This window comes from Dasypus novemcinctus, chromosome 3, assembly GCF_030445035.2.
Source record: "Dasypus novemcinctus isolate mDasNov1 chromosome 3, mDasNov1.1.hap2, whole genome shotgun sequence".
NCBI lineage: Eukaryota > Metazoa > Chordata > Mammalia > Cingulata > Dasypodidae > Dasypus > Dasypus novemcinctus.
In genome coordinates, this window is record NC_080675.1 from 61,046,370 (window position 1) to 61,063,616 (window position 17,247).

The following is a 17,247-nucleotide window of genomic DNA, read 5'->3' on the forward strand; positions in this document are numbered from 1 at the left end:
CTATTTCTGTCTTAAGCAAAAGGAACTGAGTAAGTTTGCTTTTGTTGTTTATGTGCTCCTTTGTTTCGCACCACCTGATTCATCACTCCCCATCCATATGCCCAGACATTATTTTGCCTTCTGCAGCTCAGACACCTCCTCGGGAGTAAGATCTACTCAGATTTTCCCCTCAGCCACTGGTCCATCTACTTGTGACACAGCTGTTAAAGATGACTGAACTATTACACATCAGAGTATGAATGACCCCAAACTGCTGTGATGCTGTGATATCCTATGAGTATTCAAAGCTGATAAACACATTTTTTATTATATAATTTGTCAAGGGATGTGCTGTTTCAGCCTCCCCTCAAACTTCCCCTCAAACACAGACCCTGCATTTTTTAAATCCATCATTTTGACTGGAACTCCACTCCCACTATTCACTGGGTATTTCTTGCATCCACCAACCCCATATCCCCACTTCCCACATAAACACCTATGTATGCAGGTCATCCATATCACATAAGGCCCAACTTCATCTCAGCCCTGCTCCCCAAAGGCCTGGGGTCTAAACCCCTGAAAACTGAAAGACATAGTGTGTGGGTACTTTGCCAAACCTCTGAGATTTGAACTTTAAATTTTATGGAGAGCGCCTCATTTGGCCTGAGTCAAATTACTTGCCCACCCCACTCCCAACCCCAAAGCATCAACTAGTTAGTTTTTATTTATTTATTTATTGTAACTATATTATTAATATCAGTTGTACCGATTAAGATTTTTCTAAGAAACTCAGCTTTGACAAAGGGCTCTTTCTAAAATAAAAGATTAAGAATATTTATTGAGGAAGAAAAAATCTCCAATATAGTAAAACACCATATGTTTACATCTACCAAGGTTTGAACATACACACAAATAAAATCAAAGCTGGAGGCCAACAGTGCAAAGATCAGCCTGTACTGCAGATTAACACAGACCAATTTGTTTTATGTAAACAAGGCAACAAGCTCAGTTTATAATCCCTTCATTTGCCACACAAATAATTTTTTCTCTCTACCAGATTAAAACTAAGGCAAACAAGGGGCCTAAGGTAAAAGCCGCTGCTACGTAAGCCCCAAAACCGGAACCCCGGGAGTCCCAGATTCTTACTAAGATAAACGGGTGGGTGCTGTGGATTGAACTAGGAGTCAGAAAGCCAAATCCCATTGACTCGAAAATAAACGAAAGCAAACGCAGGGCACTTGAGCTTGCTCTCTGAGACCTGGGAACCAAAATAAGGCGAAAAAAAGGCATGTTGACCCTCCACGATCCCTTCCCAAGTTTATGGTGGAATCCGCCCCGGGGGAGAAATAGTAACAGTAAAAATGACGTAGCAAGTAAACGACTATAAAACAAAACTTTGCCAACACACTTTCACACACAGACCATCTTTTGTATTTCAAGAACGGCGGAGGGAGACGAGACAAGCGCGGGCCGGCAGGGGCCTGCCGACGCGGAAGGGAGCCCGCGAGCGCCTACGTGACTCTCCGCAGGGCCCACCCTAGCAGCCGAGAGGGACCCACCCCACCCAGCGCTCCCGTGCCAAGGGCTCAGGGCGCCGGCTGCCGACGCACCCCGAGCTCTCGAGAGCCCCGGCCCGCCAGCGCGCGGAACTGCACCCCCACCCCCCAACCCCACCCTGCACCCACCCAGCGCGGCCCCGCGGAGTCCCGGGAAGGGCTAGACGCCTGCGCGGAGGGCGGTGCGCGGGCGCGGCGAAGGCGGGCGCAGCGCCGAGGGGCGGGCCCCCCAAACTTCCCTCCTTCTCAAAAGCCGCCACGGGCGGGGCGGGCCGGCTCCTCCCCGCTGCTGCTCGCCGCCCGGGACGGTCCCGCACAGGCCCCTCTGCTGCTCGCCGCCCGGGACGGTCCCGCACAGGCCCCGCTGCTGCGCCGCGCGCCCCCCGGCCCGGCCCGCGCCGCCGCCATGGCGAAGCCTCTGACAGACCAGGAGAAGCGCCGGCAGATCAGCATCCGCGGCATCGTGGGCGTGGAGAACGTGGCCGAGCTGAAGCGGGGCTTCAACCGGCACCTGCACTTCACGCTGGTCAAGGACCGCAACGTGGCCACCCCCCGCGACTACTTTTTCGCGCTGGCGCACACGGTGCGCGACCACCTGGTGGGGCGCTGGATCCGCACGCAGCAGTACTATTACGAAAAGTGCCCCAAGGTACCAGCCCAGGCCGGGGCGGGGGGAGTCGCCACGCCGCCCCCGCGGAGCCGCGCCCACTTGCACCCTGGCCCCGAGGCGCCCCCTTTCTGGGGCAGCGCGCGTCCCGCACCCGGCCTTTCCCTGCTGGCGGCGGCGGCCGCGGGAATGGCAGGGCGGGCCGGGCGGGAGGACTCTCCAGCGGGATTCCTACCCGCCCTGTCCGTGCCCGCCCTGGGGAAGCGCCTCCCGCTGTCCGAGTGACACGTTTCTAGGAGGTGGGCGGGCAGCCCGGGAGACAGATGCGGTCACTTCACCGAAACCCCACGCATGTGTCCGCGGCGCTGCCCACCTGCGCCCCACTGCCCTGTCCACCCCCGGGAGCAGCCTGGTGAGCAGACAAACGCAGAGGCCCTTCTAGCCTGTCCACTTACTTCGCAAACTCTTTTGGAGCATCTCCTCCCAGCATTTAATTAAGAGGTATCCCGTTAGCCACGCACCCTGCCACGCACTGGACATTCAGCCCTGAACCCCAGGGCAGACAAAAGCCCAACCTTCCCGGACCTTTAATGTTAAGAGAGAGGAGACAAACAGAGTTTGTCAAAGTGTAATAAAAGCTAAGAAAGAGCAGAAGAGGAATACAAAAGGTAGAAAAGAGGAGTTGAAAGGAGGCGTCTCACTGCCTGTAGAGGCCTAAGTTGGACACAAGTGGGGGACCAGGGAGTCTCAGACTTCTCACAGTGACTTCCTGAGTGTGGTGAACACTTTACCCCGCCCCTAGTTCCCGCGAGTGGGGTGTGGGGCTCCCGGATTTGGAGGTCAAGGCTTTGGGCTCTGAGACCTACTCCAGAAGCTTCTGAGGATGGAACTACTGAGGACCGACTTGGCCCCTCCATTGCCAGGGCCAGAATGGAGAGTGCCTTGGGGGTGCTTTTGGCAGCATGGAGGAACACCATCTCTGCCTGGCCAATTTGTGGAGGAAGGGAGGGGGAATCAGGGAGAACTTGGCAGGAGATGGATTTTGTGCAGAGAGTGAGGATGAGAGACAACAGCTCAGGCAGGTAGAGAGAGGGTGGGTGGGGGTCTGTAATGGGAAGGGAAATTGGAAAAGCTGGGAGGAGGCTTAATGGAAAGGGTGAAAGACTGGATTTATCCTGGAAGCAGTGGGAAATACATAAAAACAGTCATTAGAATTTTTTTGAAAGATTTGTTTATTTTATTTATTTCTCTACCCGCTCCCCCACTCCTCTCTCTGCTTCCGTGCACTGCATGTTCTTCAGTGTCTGCTTGTATTCTCATTAGTTGGTTCTGGGAACCAATTCCTGGACGGTCTGGAGTAGGAGAGGCAATTACTCTCCTATGCCACCTCAACTCCCTGTTCTGCTGTGTCTTCTTATTTTCTCTCCTCTGTGTCTCTTGTTGGGTCATCTTGCCATACCAGCTCTCCACGTCAGCTGGCACTCCTGCATGGGGCAGCACTCCCGCGTGGGCCAGCGCTCCACGTGGTCCAGCTTGCCCTCACCAGGAGGCCCTGGGCATCGAACCCTGGACCATCTATATGGTAGATGGGAGCCCAATTAGTTGAGCCACATCCGTTTCCCAAGATTTTATGTAAGTATGTAGAAGCACAAAGAAGAAAATAGTGGCCCATAATCCCAGTGCCCAAAGAAAGAACCCCTGTAGGATTTTTAAAAAGAGAACAAAAAAAAGTAAATTGTTATAGTAAGAAATTGCATCTGTAACAAAGCTTTAAAATGGAAAGTAACTGCTCTCCTCTGCAGAGGCCTAATTCTCTACAGAAAGGTAGTAATCGCAAAAAGTTATTTATGTATCCTTAGGGAAAACTGTGTATACATATATTTACTATATCCTTTTTTTATTTGCACAGAGGTGATGCTGCTAAGCACACTGTACTACTGCAACTTGCATTAAAAAATAAGTTTTTAAGATGGATGAGACATTTTAAAACCTTATTCACCCACCCTCTACCTCCCTAGCATTTAGCACCACAGAGCACACTTGCCTTTTATGTTTATTTTCCAGCATCTTCTCTACAGCTTTCCTGGTTCCCTGGTGAGCTGCTTCTCTGGGTTCTCCTCTTCCCCTTGAGTGCAGGTATAAGGCAGGAATTTTGGCAATGATCCACTGGCAATAGAACAGAGATAATGGCTCATTCAACAACTGTTACTAATACGTCTACTCCATGACAGTCATTCATCTAAGCAGGATGGTCCCTGCCCTGAGGGAGCATAGAGCAAAGCTGTCAGTTGTGTCCCAAGCCCCTCTCCTGTCTTCCCCTACTCTGTACCTGCATCCTAAGACTGGATCTCCAGTCTGCCTTATTTTTTTAACTCCTACATTTCCAAGTACTTGGTAAAACATACTGTTTCCTCCCATTTCCTCAAACTTCACATATTCAAAACACAAATCTTTTTCCCTCCCAGTCTTGCTCCATCTTCTCTCTTTCCAGTTTCAGTGGCATTGCCATCCTGACTTCAGTCTCACCTTCGACTTCCTCCTATATTCCCCATTCAACAGGTTGCCAAATTCTGTTGATTTCTGCAGCTGTCCTTGAAGTTACCCGCTTCCTCCCTTCTCACTTCTCTACGTAGTAGAGGCCCTGGCTATTGGTTTATTGCAGTAGACTACTACCTGCTTCCAAGATGTGGTAAAACTGGCAGCCTGGGGGTATGTATGGCCAGTAGCCATATTAAAGCAGTTTAGTGTTCAGTGCCTTTGAGCAAGAATGCACTCTCCAATTCTTGGCCCAGTACTCATCATTGTTTCATGTCACCTGCAGTACACTTTTATTTTCTTTGTCTGGCTCCAGAAGGCATAAGACATTGCAATTCCTTCTCATTCTATGCATTGTAGTCCAGTTAAGCTTCCTAAAGCAAGGCATTCTTGCCCTCTGCTCAGATATCAATGACTTCCATTACCTGCCACAGTCCTTAATAGTTAAGGCCCTCCTCAGTCCAGTTGAACCTGCTCTTCTCATCTTATCTCCCATTACCCTCTTGTACCTGCCTTGCCCTCCCACGAAACCAATTTGCTGTCCCATCCATGCCCTATACCTAACCCCCACCCCCCCCCAGGCCTCTGCTCACACTGTGCCCTTCTCTCCATGGGTCTCTGTGCTCAACTCTTGCCGGTTCTGCAAGTCTCTGTTTTGTTGCCATCTGTTTCATGTAACTCCCCAGATGCACCCTAACCTTGAAAATGTACACTTTTGTACAATATACTTAAAATACTAGTAAAGTAGTACAATCATATAATTTATAAGGAATATTTGAGAGGATCAAATGTTTTACTGCTCGGGGTATGTAATAAATGTTTGAAGGCCACTAAGTAGGAAGATTGGGGAGAACAATTTTTCAAGGTTCTAAACATTCCTAAATAGAAGGTGATGTTCCCCCCAGAAATCCCTGAAAGATATGGAATTACCTTAAATTCAAGTTCTTAGAGATTCCTTCATGTAACAAGGTGCTCCCTCAATTGCTTTATATTGGGGAACATATTTTCTGAGTAAGACCCATTAACGGCAAGTGTTGTAAAGCTTATAGATTATAGGTAACAGTAATATTTTAATATTTTTGTAGCAAAGGCAAACAAGGTATTATATCAATGCTTAGGGTTAAAAAAATATGGGGTTTAGTTTTATGAGATATGAATATGAGCAAGCTTTTTTTTTTCATTTACTTTATTAACAAGGAGACCTTGGTCATGTCATATACCAATTTGTGCTCCTTTATGTATCTCTCTGAACACTGGAGAAATAATTGAGAGTTTTTAGGATTAAATGGGATAAATGTGCCTGAACAGAAGTTTTTAGAGTAATGCTTCTATAATTTGTTAAGCTGCCTTTTGTCTGTTATTTTATTTTATTTTATTTAAATGTATTTTTTTAAAGATACATAGATTACATAAAATGTTACATTAAAAAAATATAGGGGATTCCCATATGCCTCACTCCCCATACCTCCCACTTTTTCCCACATTAACAACTTCTTTCATTAGTGTGATACATTCATTGCAATTGATGAACACATTTTGGAGCACTGCTACACAGCATGGATTATAGTTTACATTGTAGTTCACACTCTCTCCCACTCCACTCCGTAGGTTATGGCAGGATATATAATGTCCTATATCTGTCTTTGCAGTATCATTCAGGACAATTCCACATCCCGAAAATGCCCCCATACTACACCTCTTTTTCCCTCTACCTGCCTTCAGCAACTCCAGTGGCCACTGTCTACATATTAATGATAATTTCTTCCATTGCTAGAATCACAGTAAGTCTGTAGTAGAATACCAGTAAGTCTACTCTAGTCCATAATTTATTCCCCAGTCCTGAGGATTCTGGGATGGCAATGCCCACTCCACCTCTAATTGAGAGAGGACTTTGATGCCATATGACTGATGGATGGGACTCTCTTGCTTGCAGTTGTAGACTCTCTCAGTTTCTGTTATTTTATTTTTGAACTTGAAGCAAAGTTTATTTTTTTTAAAGTCCATGCTAATTTGGAATCATAAAGGTGGTAAAGGTACTGTGGGGGTGGGGTAGAGGAGTTGGCAAAGAAATTTTTCACAGACCTAATCATTATTCCTTGAGGCATGACCTCACAATTCCAAGTGTTGGAATATACTATAATTATAAACAAGCTTTTTATAGATCACTTTAAAAATAAAGCAATACATAGTAGTTATATTGTAGAGGTCAAAAAAATATATACCTAGAGGAAGGAAGAAAAAACTGTCCTGACATTATACAAATGAGTATTTATGGTTTGAGGTACTATTTTCAGTGATAGCTGTACAGGGGCCCCAGCTAAGGGGCAAGTAGGGCCATGCACCTGTTTGGCCTATGTCTGCCCCAGGAAAGGTACCTTTTCCCAACTCACACAAGCCATTAAATAGGCCAGGAGAGCCCTGGCAACCAAATTACAAACATTCGGAACATGCCACATCTCAAACAACTTGGTAAAACTGAAGATGGTGTGCTCTGGAAAATAGGATTAGATGACCCACGAAGGCACAGCTGTTGACTATCCATGTGAAGATTTCAAATTCAGGTATTTCATAAAATGAGAAATGGAAAGAATGAAATTTCTAAATTGACCTTTTAAAATAATATTTGTTTTAAAATATATGTGTATAATAAGTTAAATATTATGAGGTATTTATTATACTTTTTTATATTTTCCAAATCATTTTCTTTTGGGTTCTTACCGGGAAATGGGGTATGATGATCCTTCTTTTTGAGGTACTGGAGCCAGGGATTGAACTCAGGATCCTCTTATGTGGGAAGCCAGTGATCAGCCACTGAGTTGGCTGTTTCATTTGTTTGCTTTTGTGTTTAGGAGGCACTGGGGATTGAACCCAGGAACTCCCATATGAAAAACAGGTGCTCAATTGCTTGAGCCTTATCCACTCCCCATCCTACTTTTCTAAAAAAAAAAACTTAGTAAACTGTGCATGTAATTTAAAAGGTTTCAGGTTAGTATGGCCTTTGATCACTCACTTTCAATTCTCATACCCTTATCTGGCTTTTATCATGTCAAAAGCAAATAATTTCCAAGTTAATAGAGAAATCTTCTGTTTTATCAAGTACTCTTTAGGTAGTCTTTTGTTATTTAAAAGCCAGTTCATAGAAACTACTTGCAATAATCAGTCAGGGAGGTATACTTTGTAGTTGTGGAATGAGCCTTGTGGGAGTTTATCTTTGTTTCTTGGATGAATTAAGATGGTCATAGGCAGCCCATCTAACCCTCACCCACAGAGGCACTCTATAACTATTTTAATAATGAATGGTGAGCAATGGCAGCCTGACTTTCTGCTTGTCCAAAGCAGATGCTTTATTCATGAGGCTCAGGAACAGGAAGAAAAAGAATGCAAAGTGGTGTCATGCATTGAATCTAATCCAGTTCGATGGGTTTGCTTTTATTCTCATTGTGGGTAAAAAATAATGAACTATTCTGTCAAAAAAAGTTGTAAAATAATTTTCCAAAAGCCTGTTGTCAGTATGCTTTTATTTAGAAGACTGTAGCTATTCCTACATCTATAGGAGTATCTCTTGAACCTTTTAGTCATCCTTGCCTGTTTGTTTCTTATGGGGGACCTAAAATAGGATCCTCCAGGGTTTTTTGTTTTATATTTTTTCATTCATTTATTTGACCTTGTGTGTTTATGTTAATGAGGAAAGTTGACCTCAAAAAGTAAATATGACCTCTCTTTTTCTTTGTTTCAGAGGGTTTATTATCTCTCTCTGGAATTTTACATGGGTCGAACGTTACAGAACACCATGATCAACCTTGGCCTACAGAATGCCTGTGATGAGGCCATTTACCAGGTACATTGTCCCCATTCTTCTCTCATCCTGTCCCTAAATTTAGAGATGTAGCAAAAAAAAAAAAAAAAATATATATATATATATATATATAGTTGAAAACTTACATCCATAGACCTGGATCTCACAAATATTAGAAATATAAACTACTGATTATCTCTGGTTTAAGAGAAATAACAACAACACAAAGTTAGCTAGTTATGCTTTATAAGAATTTTCTTTTGCAGTCAACGTTTTTGACAGCATTCCCCAGGAAATTACATTTGAGAGGTTAAATCAGAGCAAGACTTTAGGAAGTACTTGAGACTCTGCTGTCAGAATCGAAGCATCACTTTGGGCTCCTGTCTACTCTTTAAGAAATGACCTAAGTTTGATTGTTATTCATGTATCAAGGCAATGTGTGAAAATAAGTTTTTAAAATTCTGTTGTCATTCTCTCTCTAGTGCTTAATGAGATGTAAAATGTACTTTTTCCTTAAAGGAGGAACCTGAGGTCTTAAACCTAATATACAAGTTTGTTTTTGATGAACTTCACCTGTTTCTCCCTGAGCTTCAAGAATCTCCATCCCAAAAAGCAGATAGTCTTTAACCTTTATGATGTGATTGAAAGGAGGAATGTGTATTTTCAAAGACCACTTCTAAGTGAGGATCTGTTCAGGCCACTCCTTCTCCTTGATGCAGTGTTGTCCCCTCCTGTGTTCCCATTTGTCACTAGGGGCTAGTTTCCTTCATGAGGGATATAGTAGAGCATATCCTGTGAAAGAGCCATCTCAGCTCCCCCGATCACATCTGAAAATTACATATCTCCATTAGAATGAATAGCCAGATGGTATGAAGTGATCTGTATCTACTTGCTCAAGGTTCATATCCTACTTTAGACTTAGATTTTAGAATTTAAAAAATCCTGAGGGTTAGCACCAACAGTTGACTTGCCCAGGGACCCCAGTAAACTCTTGTTACCGCATAGCAAATCTGAAAGCACCGTCAACAGTGAACAGAAGCAACGCCATTTCCTTTTCTAAGCTTTAGTTATCAAGATTTGTGTGGAAAAGGAACTTTTGATGTAAAGATAAGGACTCAAATAGGTGGCTCCACAGAAATCAAAACTTCGTCTTCAAGCACAGTTACATCTTATACATATGTTTGCAAATGTGCGGGTTTTTTTTCATTTTAAATATCTCGTTTCATGGATTGCATGACTTTCAGATAAGAACGCCATCATTTCATAACAGTCCCTCCTCTAGCTAAGCATTGGCTAGATTAACATCTAGCCAATACGGGGCAGGTCATTTAATTTATATGGCCATCGATTTCCTCATTGTAAGATGAGAAATCCAAACAACTTGATCTCCAGGGCTATAGAGCGCCATGCTCTGGTGGACTCTGGCTGTGTGATACTTAAGACACTTTAAGGCAGGGAGCAGCCTGGCAATCAGTGCCATCCATCCCCAAGTTTCCAGCTGCTCCTTGGCTTCCAAATGCCTCTTATCCTTCCCAGGAGGGGTAGAGGATTTTAGTCCTGTCCAGCCGATCTACGTGGCTAAGGTTACCCTGCCTGCTGTCAGACCCCAGGTCTCACGGGCAAAGACTAACTGGTTTTGGTTTTGGGTTAACAGCCTTTGGCCCTACTATGTAAATATGTTGTGGTAATAAAAAGATGGACTTTAGTCTATCCAGTAAGGTCTGACCTCATCCCTTTTGATAATTTCAAATTCCTTTAGTTTAGTTAATGTCAGCTTGGTTCTGGACCTTTTCTGAACTTTTAAGCCCACAACACAGAAAAATAATACATATAATAGTACTAATATTTGTCGGGAAATATCTGCCCAAGAGTAGTTGTAAATACTTTGTATAATCTCATCAGTCATCCTCCCCATTTGTTTTTAACTTAAGACAAGTGAGGTATAGGGAGATTTAGTAGCTTGCCCAGGGTCATAGAGTTAGAAAGTAAGAGTTGGTGATGGACTCTTAGAGTCCACACTTTTTTCTGTTGCATCTGTAGCCACCAGCTCCTGCAGTAGACATACTGTTTACATCTGTAGCCACCAGCTCCTGCAGTACATCCAATGCCAGAATAAGCCGTGAGGGAGGTGACACTAGATTGAGAATGCTCAGATAGACCTGGCTGGCTGACTCAGAGCTTTAAGAAATAGTTCTTATTTCTGAAATGCCTTGCAGTTAAAGCAGCATCCAATGTTGTTTTCCTTTCATCACAGCTTGGATTGGATATAGAGGAGTTAGAAGAAATTGAAGAAGATGCTGGGCTTGGCAATGGTGGCCTTGGGAGGCTTGCTGGTAAGTGACAATGATGCCTTCTCAGGTGCCATGCATGGCCATTCTTAGAGCCAGACAGGCTTTCCAGGAGGGATATTATGCATGACATGGTTATAAATGTATTTGATCTTGAGTTTGTACTGTAGTTTGATCAATTCTGGATAAACATTAGAGAAGGGAACTTGAACAAAAGAGACACTGTTTAAAGCCCTTGGGAACATTGCAAAAAACCCCTAAGTTAACCAGATCCTTCCTGTATGCTTAGGGTTTTGAGAGGAGCCCTTTTACTTCACTGTGACTTTTTCATAGCTGTTTTATTCACATACTTGTGTGGTATGACCTAAGGTTTTTAACCACTGCCTTGTTGACTTGTGTCATCTTGTCTATTTCTTTTTGATTGACTAGTGGGTAATGATGCACTTACTTTATGGGTGTGATTTATCCTTTTTTGTGTAGATGCAATTTGAGTTCTTTGCTTTATCTAGGGAATTATTTTCAGCAGATATAGAAGGAATTATTACAAGTACAGTAACAGTCTAAGATATAGACTTAAGACCAAGCAATTTCACTTATTATCTACCCTACAGAATCACTGAAACATGTGCACAAGGAGGCATGTGGGAAAAAATCATTACAGAATTATTTGTAAAAGCCAAATAGAAGAACTTAACTGCCCATCCAGTAGGGGAATATCTAAATAAGTGGTGGTATGACCATATTGTGGAACAATGTACAACAGTCTAAAAGAATAAAGTTGATCTTTATGTACTCCCCTTGGTAGACCTTCAAGAAATAAAAAAGCCATTTGCTTTAAAAACCACACAGTGTGATTCCATTTGTTTTTTAATTAAATATTTCTCTATATATGTGAATCCATAGAAGAAAGGCCTGGAATTTTAAATACCAAATTGTTCCCTGTTACCTCTCCTGGGGAAGAGCAAGAATTGGGGGAGGAGGGTGATCAAGAGGATGCCAGCCCTGTCTGTAACATTTTATTTTTTTTTACAAGGAGAATATAGTAATGTATTAATTGTGAAATTTAAATTTAGTAATAAGAATATACTGCCACACATGCATGTATCGGACTTGTACTCTATGAAAAGTAAATATCCTCCTTGAAATGGTTCAGAAGTCTCTTAATTTTACACACTTTCAAATTCCTTGAAAGCAATTCGCATGTTTTTCATATTATTTAATCCTCACTAAACTAGTTACAGTGTGCTTTAGCACTGAAATTAGTCATAGAAAACACAGCCTTTAGGATACTTGCCACCTTCTTGTGAATTTTCAATTACTGATACTGAAAGGGGACCTACCTGCCTAGCTTTAATGTAGAGACACCCTCCGCCACTTCTTCAGTACTTTGGGCTTGGTTAATCCCACTCTGTGCTAATGACCTTATTCTTTTAGTTGACTGAAAATGGCCAAGAGTGAAGTGGCAATTTAGGCTGAGTAATTACCACAAAAGAATGAAACTAAGGTCCAAGCTCTCAGCTACATCATGCTCTCATGGCCAGCTCCTTAAAGGGCCTGAGCAATGACACAGCACAGTTTGAAAAATTGTGACCCTCTTAAAATAATAGCAAAGTAAGTGCACATTACCAGTGTGCTCACTCTTGTTAGATGACTTCATCTCTTACTTGCTTGAAAAGATTGATACCTATTCGGGTCAGGCTCTAAGGATAATATGAACAGAACTCAGAAAAACCCAACAGCCACAGGTTAGGAGAGCAGGAACTGGAGTTAAGCCCAGCCTCGTGGCGCTGGGACTGGAAGACTATTGAGATGTCAAAATAACTAGAAGGCCTTGGCCACTCGAGTTCGTAGATCTCTATTCTAGGGTTCCACCATGAACCAGCCTCAGCCCCTTTCTGTGTGATCACAGCTTTCAATATTCCTTTCAGTTTCAGGTCCTACTCTGAATTTCCTTCTTCTCTGAATATTTCTCCATTCAGATTCCTGTGAGGGAGACTGATTAGCACAACTTCTCAGTTTGCATCCCACCATAAGGTAGCTACCTACCCAGCCTGTCCATTGGCTACCTCGGACTAGGTGCTCCATCAGTTAAAATGCTTTTGGATGGAATTAACAGAAAACCTAGCAAAAGATGATTCAGCCAACATGTTTCTTGCTTGGTTATCACAGAACAAGAACTGCAGAGGTTGGGCCACACCCATGCCAAAACCCATCACTGGCGAAGGGAATAGAATTACTGTGATTGGCCTAGAGGCTTAGACCAATCAAGCAAAAGATTCACTTTCAGGAGCAGGGAAGAGGTCCAGGCTCCCTGCAGCATTTGGCCACCTGATATCTGAACAACATTAGAATACCAGTAGACATTCTTCATAGAGGTCCAGCTCATCAGTCAGGTACAGTAAAAGGATGAGTCACGTAAAAATTAGTTATCCCAGGACTGTCTTTTCAAGCAAGCACCATGGAGACAGCTTCCCTTAAAAAGGCAATGTGAGTACCAGGACTGTAATCAATATGTCTGATGTAGGTTAGCTCCGTTATAAATTCTCAAATGAAATGCAGATACCCTGGTCTAACACCCAGAGTTTCTGATGCATTTAATGTACAGAGGGGTCTGAGAATCTTCATTTTATTAGGAGATTCTAGAGGAGCTAGGATGAGGTTCACACTTTAAAACACTGCAAAATTCTTTCTTTCACTTTATCTTCTGTTCTAGTTTGCTAGGCTACTGAAAGCAATATACCAGAAACGTGTGGCTTTTAACAACGGAAATTTATTAATTTAAAAATTTACAGTTCTGAGCCTGGGGAAAATGTCCAAATCAAGGCATCATCAGGCAATGCTTTCTCCCCCAAAACCAGCTGCCAGCCCCCCTGGACTCCTCTGCCACATGGCAGCAATTACTAGTCTCTCACTTCTCTTCTGGGTTTCATCGCTTTCAGCTTCTTGGTTCTGTGGCTTTCTCTCTCTTTGACTGAATTTCATTCTCTTGTAAAGGACTCTAGTAAGAGGATTAAGACCCACCCTTAATGAGGTGGCTCACATTTTAAGTTAAGATCCTACTCACCAAAAAGACCCTTCTTACAGTGGTTCCACATCCACAGGAATGAATTAACTTTAAGAACATATATTTTTCCATACAGCTTCCTTCTGACTTGCTTTCTTGAAGATCCCTAGTGACTTTTTAATCTCCAGGTTATTTTTTCATTCTTCAGCTTCCTTAACTTCAAGTATTTATAACAGTTGACCTCCTCACAAGTCTTCTCTTTTGGCTTCTTTGATCCCACATTCACTTGGTTTTTCCTAAGTTTCGGATGGCTCCTTCTCTATTTCCACCTGCTTTCTTTTACCCTCCTGCTCCTGGAAAAAGAATATATCAAAGACTGAGCTCTCACCTCTCTTCTGTCCTCTCCCCGCGGAGACTCTCAGAAGTTTTTACTTCCCAACCTCTTTCCAGGGGGTTCCAATATTCCCAGCTATCTCCTGGGTATTGCTTGCCTTTCCTACTAAACTGCTTTCCTTCCTGAGTTACAGAAAGTAGAAGCAGAGAGATTTTTAAAGATTAAAAAGAGCCAGTTATGTCTATAAATTACTTTACCTGTTGTTCTCATAGATTGGAGCAAACTCTCTGAGAGCAACTTGGTAGTGTATGAAAAGTAAAAAATCTCCATACAGTTTGGCTGAGCAAAACTCTGCTTCCAGGAGTTTACCATAATAATCAGGGATCATTGTATCATATTCCTTGAAACCTAGTGTTTATAATATTAGTAAAATAGAAACAACTCAATTTCTAAAAATAGTGAAGTAAATTATGATATGCCCATATATCCCTTAAACATAATATTATTGAAGAAAATATAGGAATATGGTTAATATAAGATTTTGTAAACATGTAGAGTATAATCCTAGTTAGGATTGGATACATACCAATATGTATGCAATGGTTATTTCTGTATGAGATAAGATGATATTTATTCTTTATACATTTTCATATTTTCTAAATGTTCTACAATATCTTAATTTTATAATTATAAAAATATTATTCAAAATGAATATCCATTGTGTAGTGGTCTGTGCTTTAAAATACAAATGTAAGGAAGTGGACTTGGCCCAGTGGTTAGGGCATCCATCTACCACCTGGGAGGTCTGCAGTTCAAACCCCAAGCCTCCTTGACCCATGTGCAGCTGGCCCACATGCAGTGCTGATGCATGCAAGGAGTGCTTTGCCACACGGGTGTCCCCGCGTAGGGGAGCCCCATGCGCAAGGAGTGTGCCCCGTAAGGAGAGCCACCCAGCGCAAAAGAAAGTGCAGCCTGCCCAGGAATGGCGCCGCACACACGGAGAGCTGACACAACAAGATGACGCAACAAAAAGAAACACAGATTCCCATGCCGCTAACAACAACACAAGCGGACAAAGAACATGCAGCAAATAGACACAGAGAACAGACAACTGGGGTGGTGGGGAGAAGGGGAGAGACATAAATAAATAAATAAATCTTTAAAAAATAAAATAAAATAAAATACAAATGTGGTTTCTCATAGAAAAATGTTTTGTGGTTTCCCTGTTTCTAGAAAAAGACTTGGAATTTTGACGAAGTTTAATGACTGTGGCTTTTACATGTCTTTGCTTCATTTAATTTAGCCTGCTTCTTGGATTCCATGGCAACCCTGGGACTTGCAGCCTATGGATATGGGATCCGCTATGAATATGGTATCTTCAATCAGAAGATCCGAGATGGATGGCAGGTATGTGAGCCACCTCAAATCTAAATTATAAAATTTCATCAGTAAAATATTCTCTTTCATAGTGTTCTGCATGCTTTATAATTTATGGGCACTTAAAGTAGAGTTCTACTGATTTCTCTGTCACGTGGCTGGCATCTACAAATACTGTCAGTCTCCCCACCTTGGAATGTAAGTTCCCTAAGAACAGAGAGTCTTCCAGTATCATTCACCACTGGAATCGTAGCACCTACAACAGTGCCTGGCTCTGAAGATACTTACCACTGAATGCCTGAATGTGAACATCTACAACATGCAATGTCCATGTTCTGTAGCTTGTCAAACACAGGAGCATATCTATTGACTCATGATCACCCCCAGTATTCCTGATGGTAAGAAGCAGGTCATTGTTTGTAGATAAGTGTTTTTGTTTGCTAGGCTGCTGAGAGCAGATACTATGAAATGGGTTGGCTTAGCAATGGGAATTTATTAGCTTACAGTTAGAGTCCAGGAAATTGTCCAAATCAAGGCATCATCAAGGCAATCCTTTCTCCCCCAAGGCTGGCTGCCAGCAGTCCTTGGCTCCTCTGCCACATGGCAAGGCACATGGCAGTACCTGCTGTTCTCTCCCTTCTCTTCCAGGTTTCAGTGATATCAGCTTCTTGCTCGCTCTCTCTGTCTCTGTCTCTGTCTCTCTGTCTCTGTCTCTCTCTCTCTCTCTCTCCCCCTCTCCCTTTCTCCCTTTCTCCCTTTCTCCTCTCTCTCTGTATTCATTCCGTTTATAGAGGACTCCACTAAGAGTTAGATTAGGACCCATCCTGGATGAGGGGGGTCACACTTTAACTGAGGTAGTCCCATCAAAGGGTCCTACTTACCCTGTGTCCACACCCACAGGAATGGACTAAATTTAAGAGCATAAATTTCTGAGGTACATCCAGTTTCAAACCACCACAGTCAGAAAACTGAGACTCTTACGTAATGAAGTCACCTCAGATCATGCTGCTGCTAATACGTTTCGTATCCCCATATCCCAGGTCCACGTTGAGTATTCTCTGCTACACAAGTCTCAGCCTCCTTAATATGCCTTTGTTACTAAATGTTCAAATTTTTAAGATTAAATCAGACAATCTTGTAGACTGTTCTATCAAATGAATCTGGCACATTCTTCCTTTGTATAATTATTGTGCTTCCTAAAACTTCACACACATAGTAATCAATCCATACAAATGACTCCAGTTTTACTTTAAATAATCAAATCAGATTCTTAGATATTTGGTTTTTTTAATCCTTGGTAACTCTGTGAGGCTACAAGTGTGGACAGTTTTCCCGGATGCTAAGTAGGGTGTAGGCTTTCTCTCCCTATCTCTGTATCAGATACAAGAAGAAAGTAGATTAGACTCCCAAAAGGCCTGAGCCCCCAGAGCCTTCCCTTACTTCTGTGACTCAGTCCAACAGCAGCTCAGTGATTAGATGGGGGCCTTTCAAGGGGCTAATGCCAGAGGAGAAGGGGTCACCCAGTGAGAATAAACTTTAGGGCACTGCTGCCCACACTTCCTTGGCCAAAGGAGGAAGGAACTAGAAGTTATGGTATGATGAGAGAATGTGTCAAGGAAAAAGGCTCAGGAGAATATTGGGAACATATTCCAAATTTTGCTAAGGATTGGTGCTATACATATTCAACTGTGTCTAAGTAAATAAAAACTGGGGGTCAGATGTTATTAAAGAAAAGCCTGGGCCCTGGAATCAGAGACCTAATTTTTTTTTT

At 42.8% G+C, this 17,247-nt stretch overlaps 1 protein-coding gene across 2 annotated transcripts in view; it reads left to right on the plus strand.

Moving 5' to 3' along the window:
- The first annotated feature begins 1,734 nt into the window (after positions 1-1,734).
- The window catches only part of PYGL (glycogen phosphorylase L), a 51,262-nt gene continuing 35,749 nt past the window's right edge, over positions 1,735-17,247 (plus strand). Inside the window, exons 1-5 of one of the 2 annotated variants that reach the window (XM_071213935.1) lie at positions 1,735-1,854; positions 1,894-2,184; positions 8,414-8,515; positions 10,728-10,806; positions 15,403-15,506. In XM_071213935.1, the coding sequence (XP_071070036.1) occupies positions 1,942-2,184; positions 8,414-8,515; positions 10,728-10,806; positions 15,403-15,506 (528 nt within the window). In that variant the 5' untranslated portion in view covers positions 1,735-1,854; positions 1,894-1,941. Of the gene's footprint in view, positions 2,185-8,413; positions 8,516-10,727; positions 10,807-15,402; positions 15,507-17,247 lie in introns of both variants that reach the window. The other variant, XM_004454106.5, reaches the window with a different exon arrangement.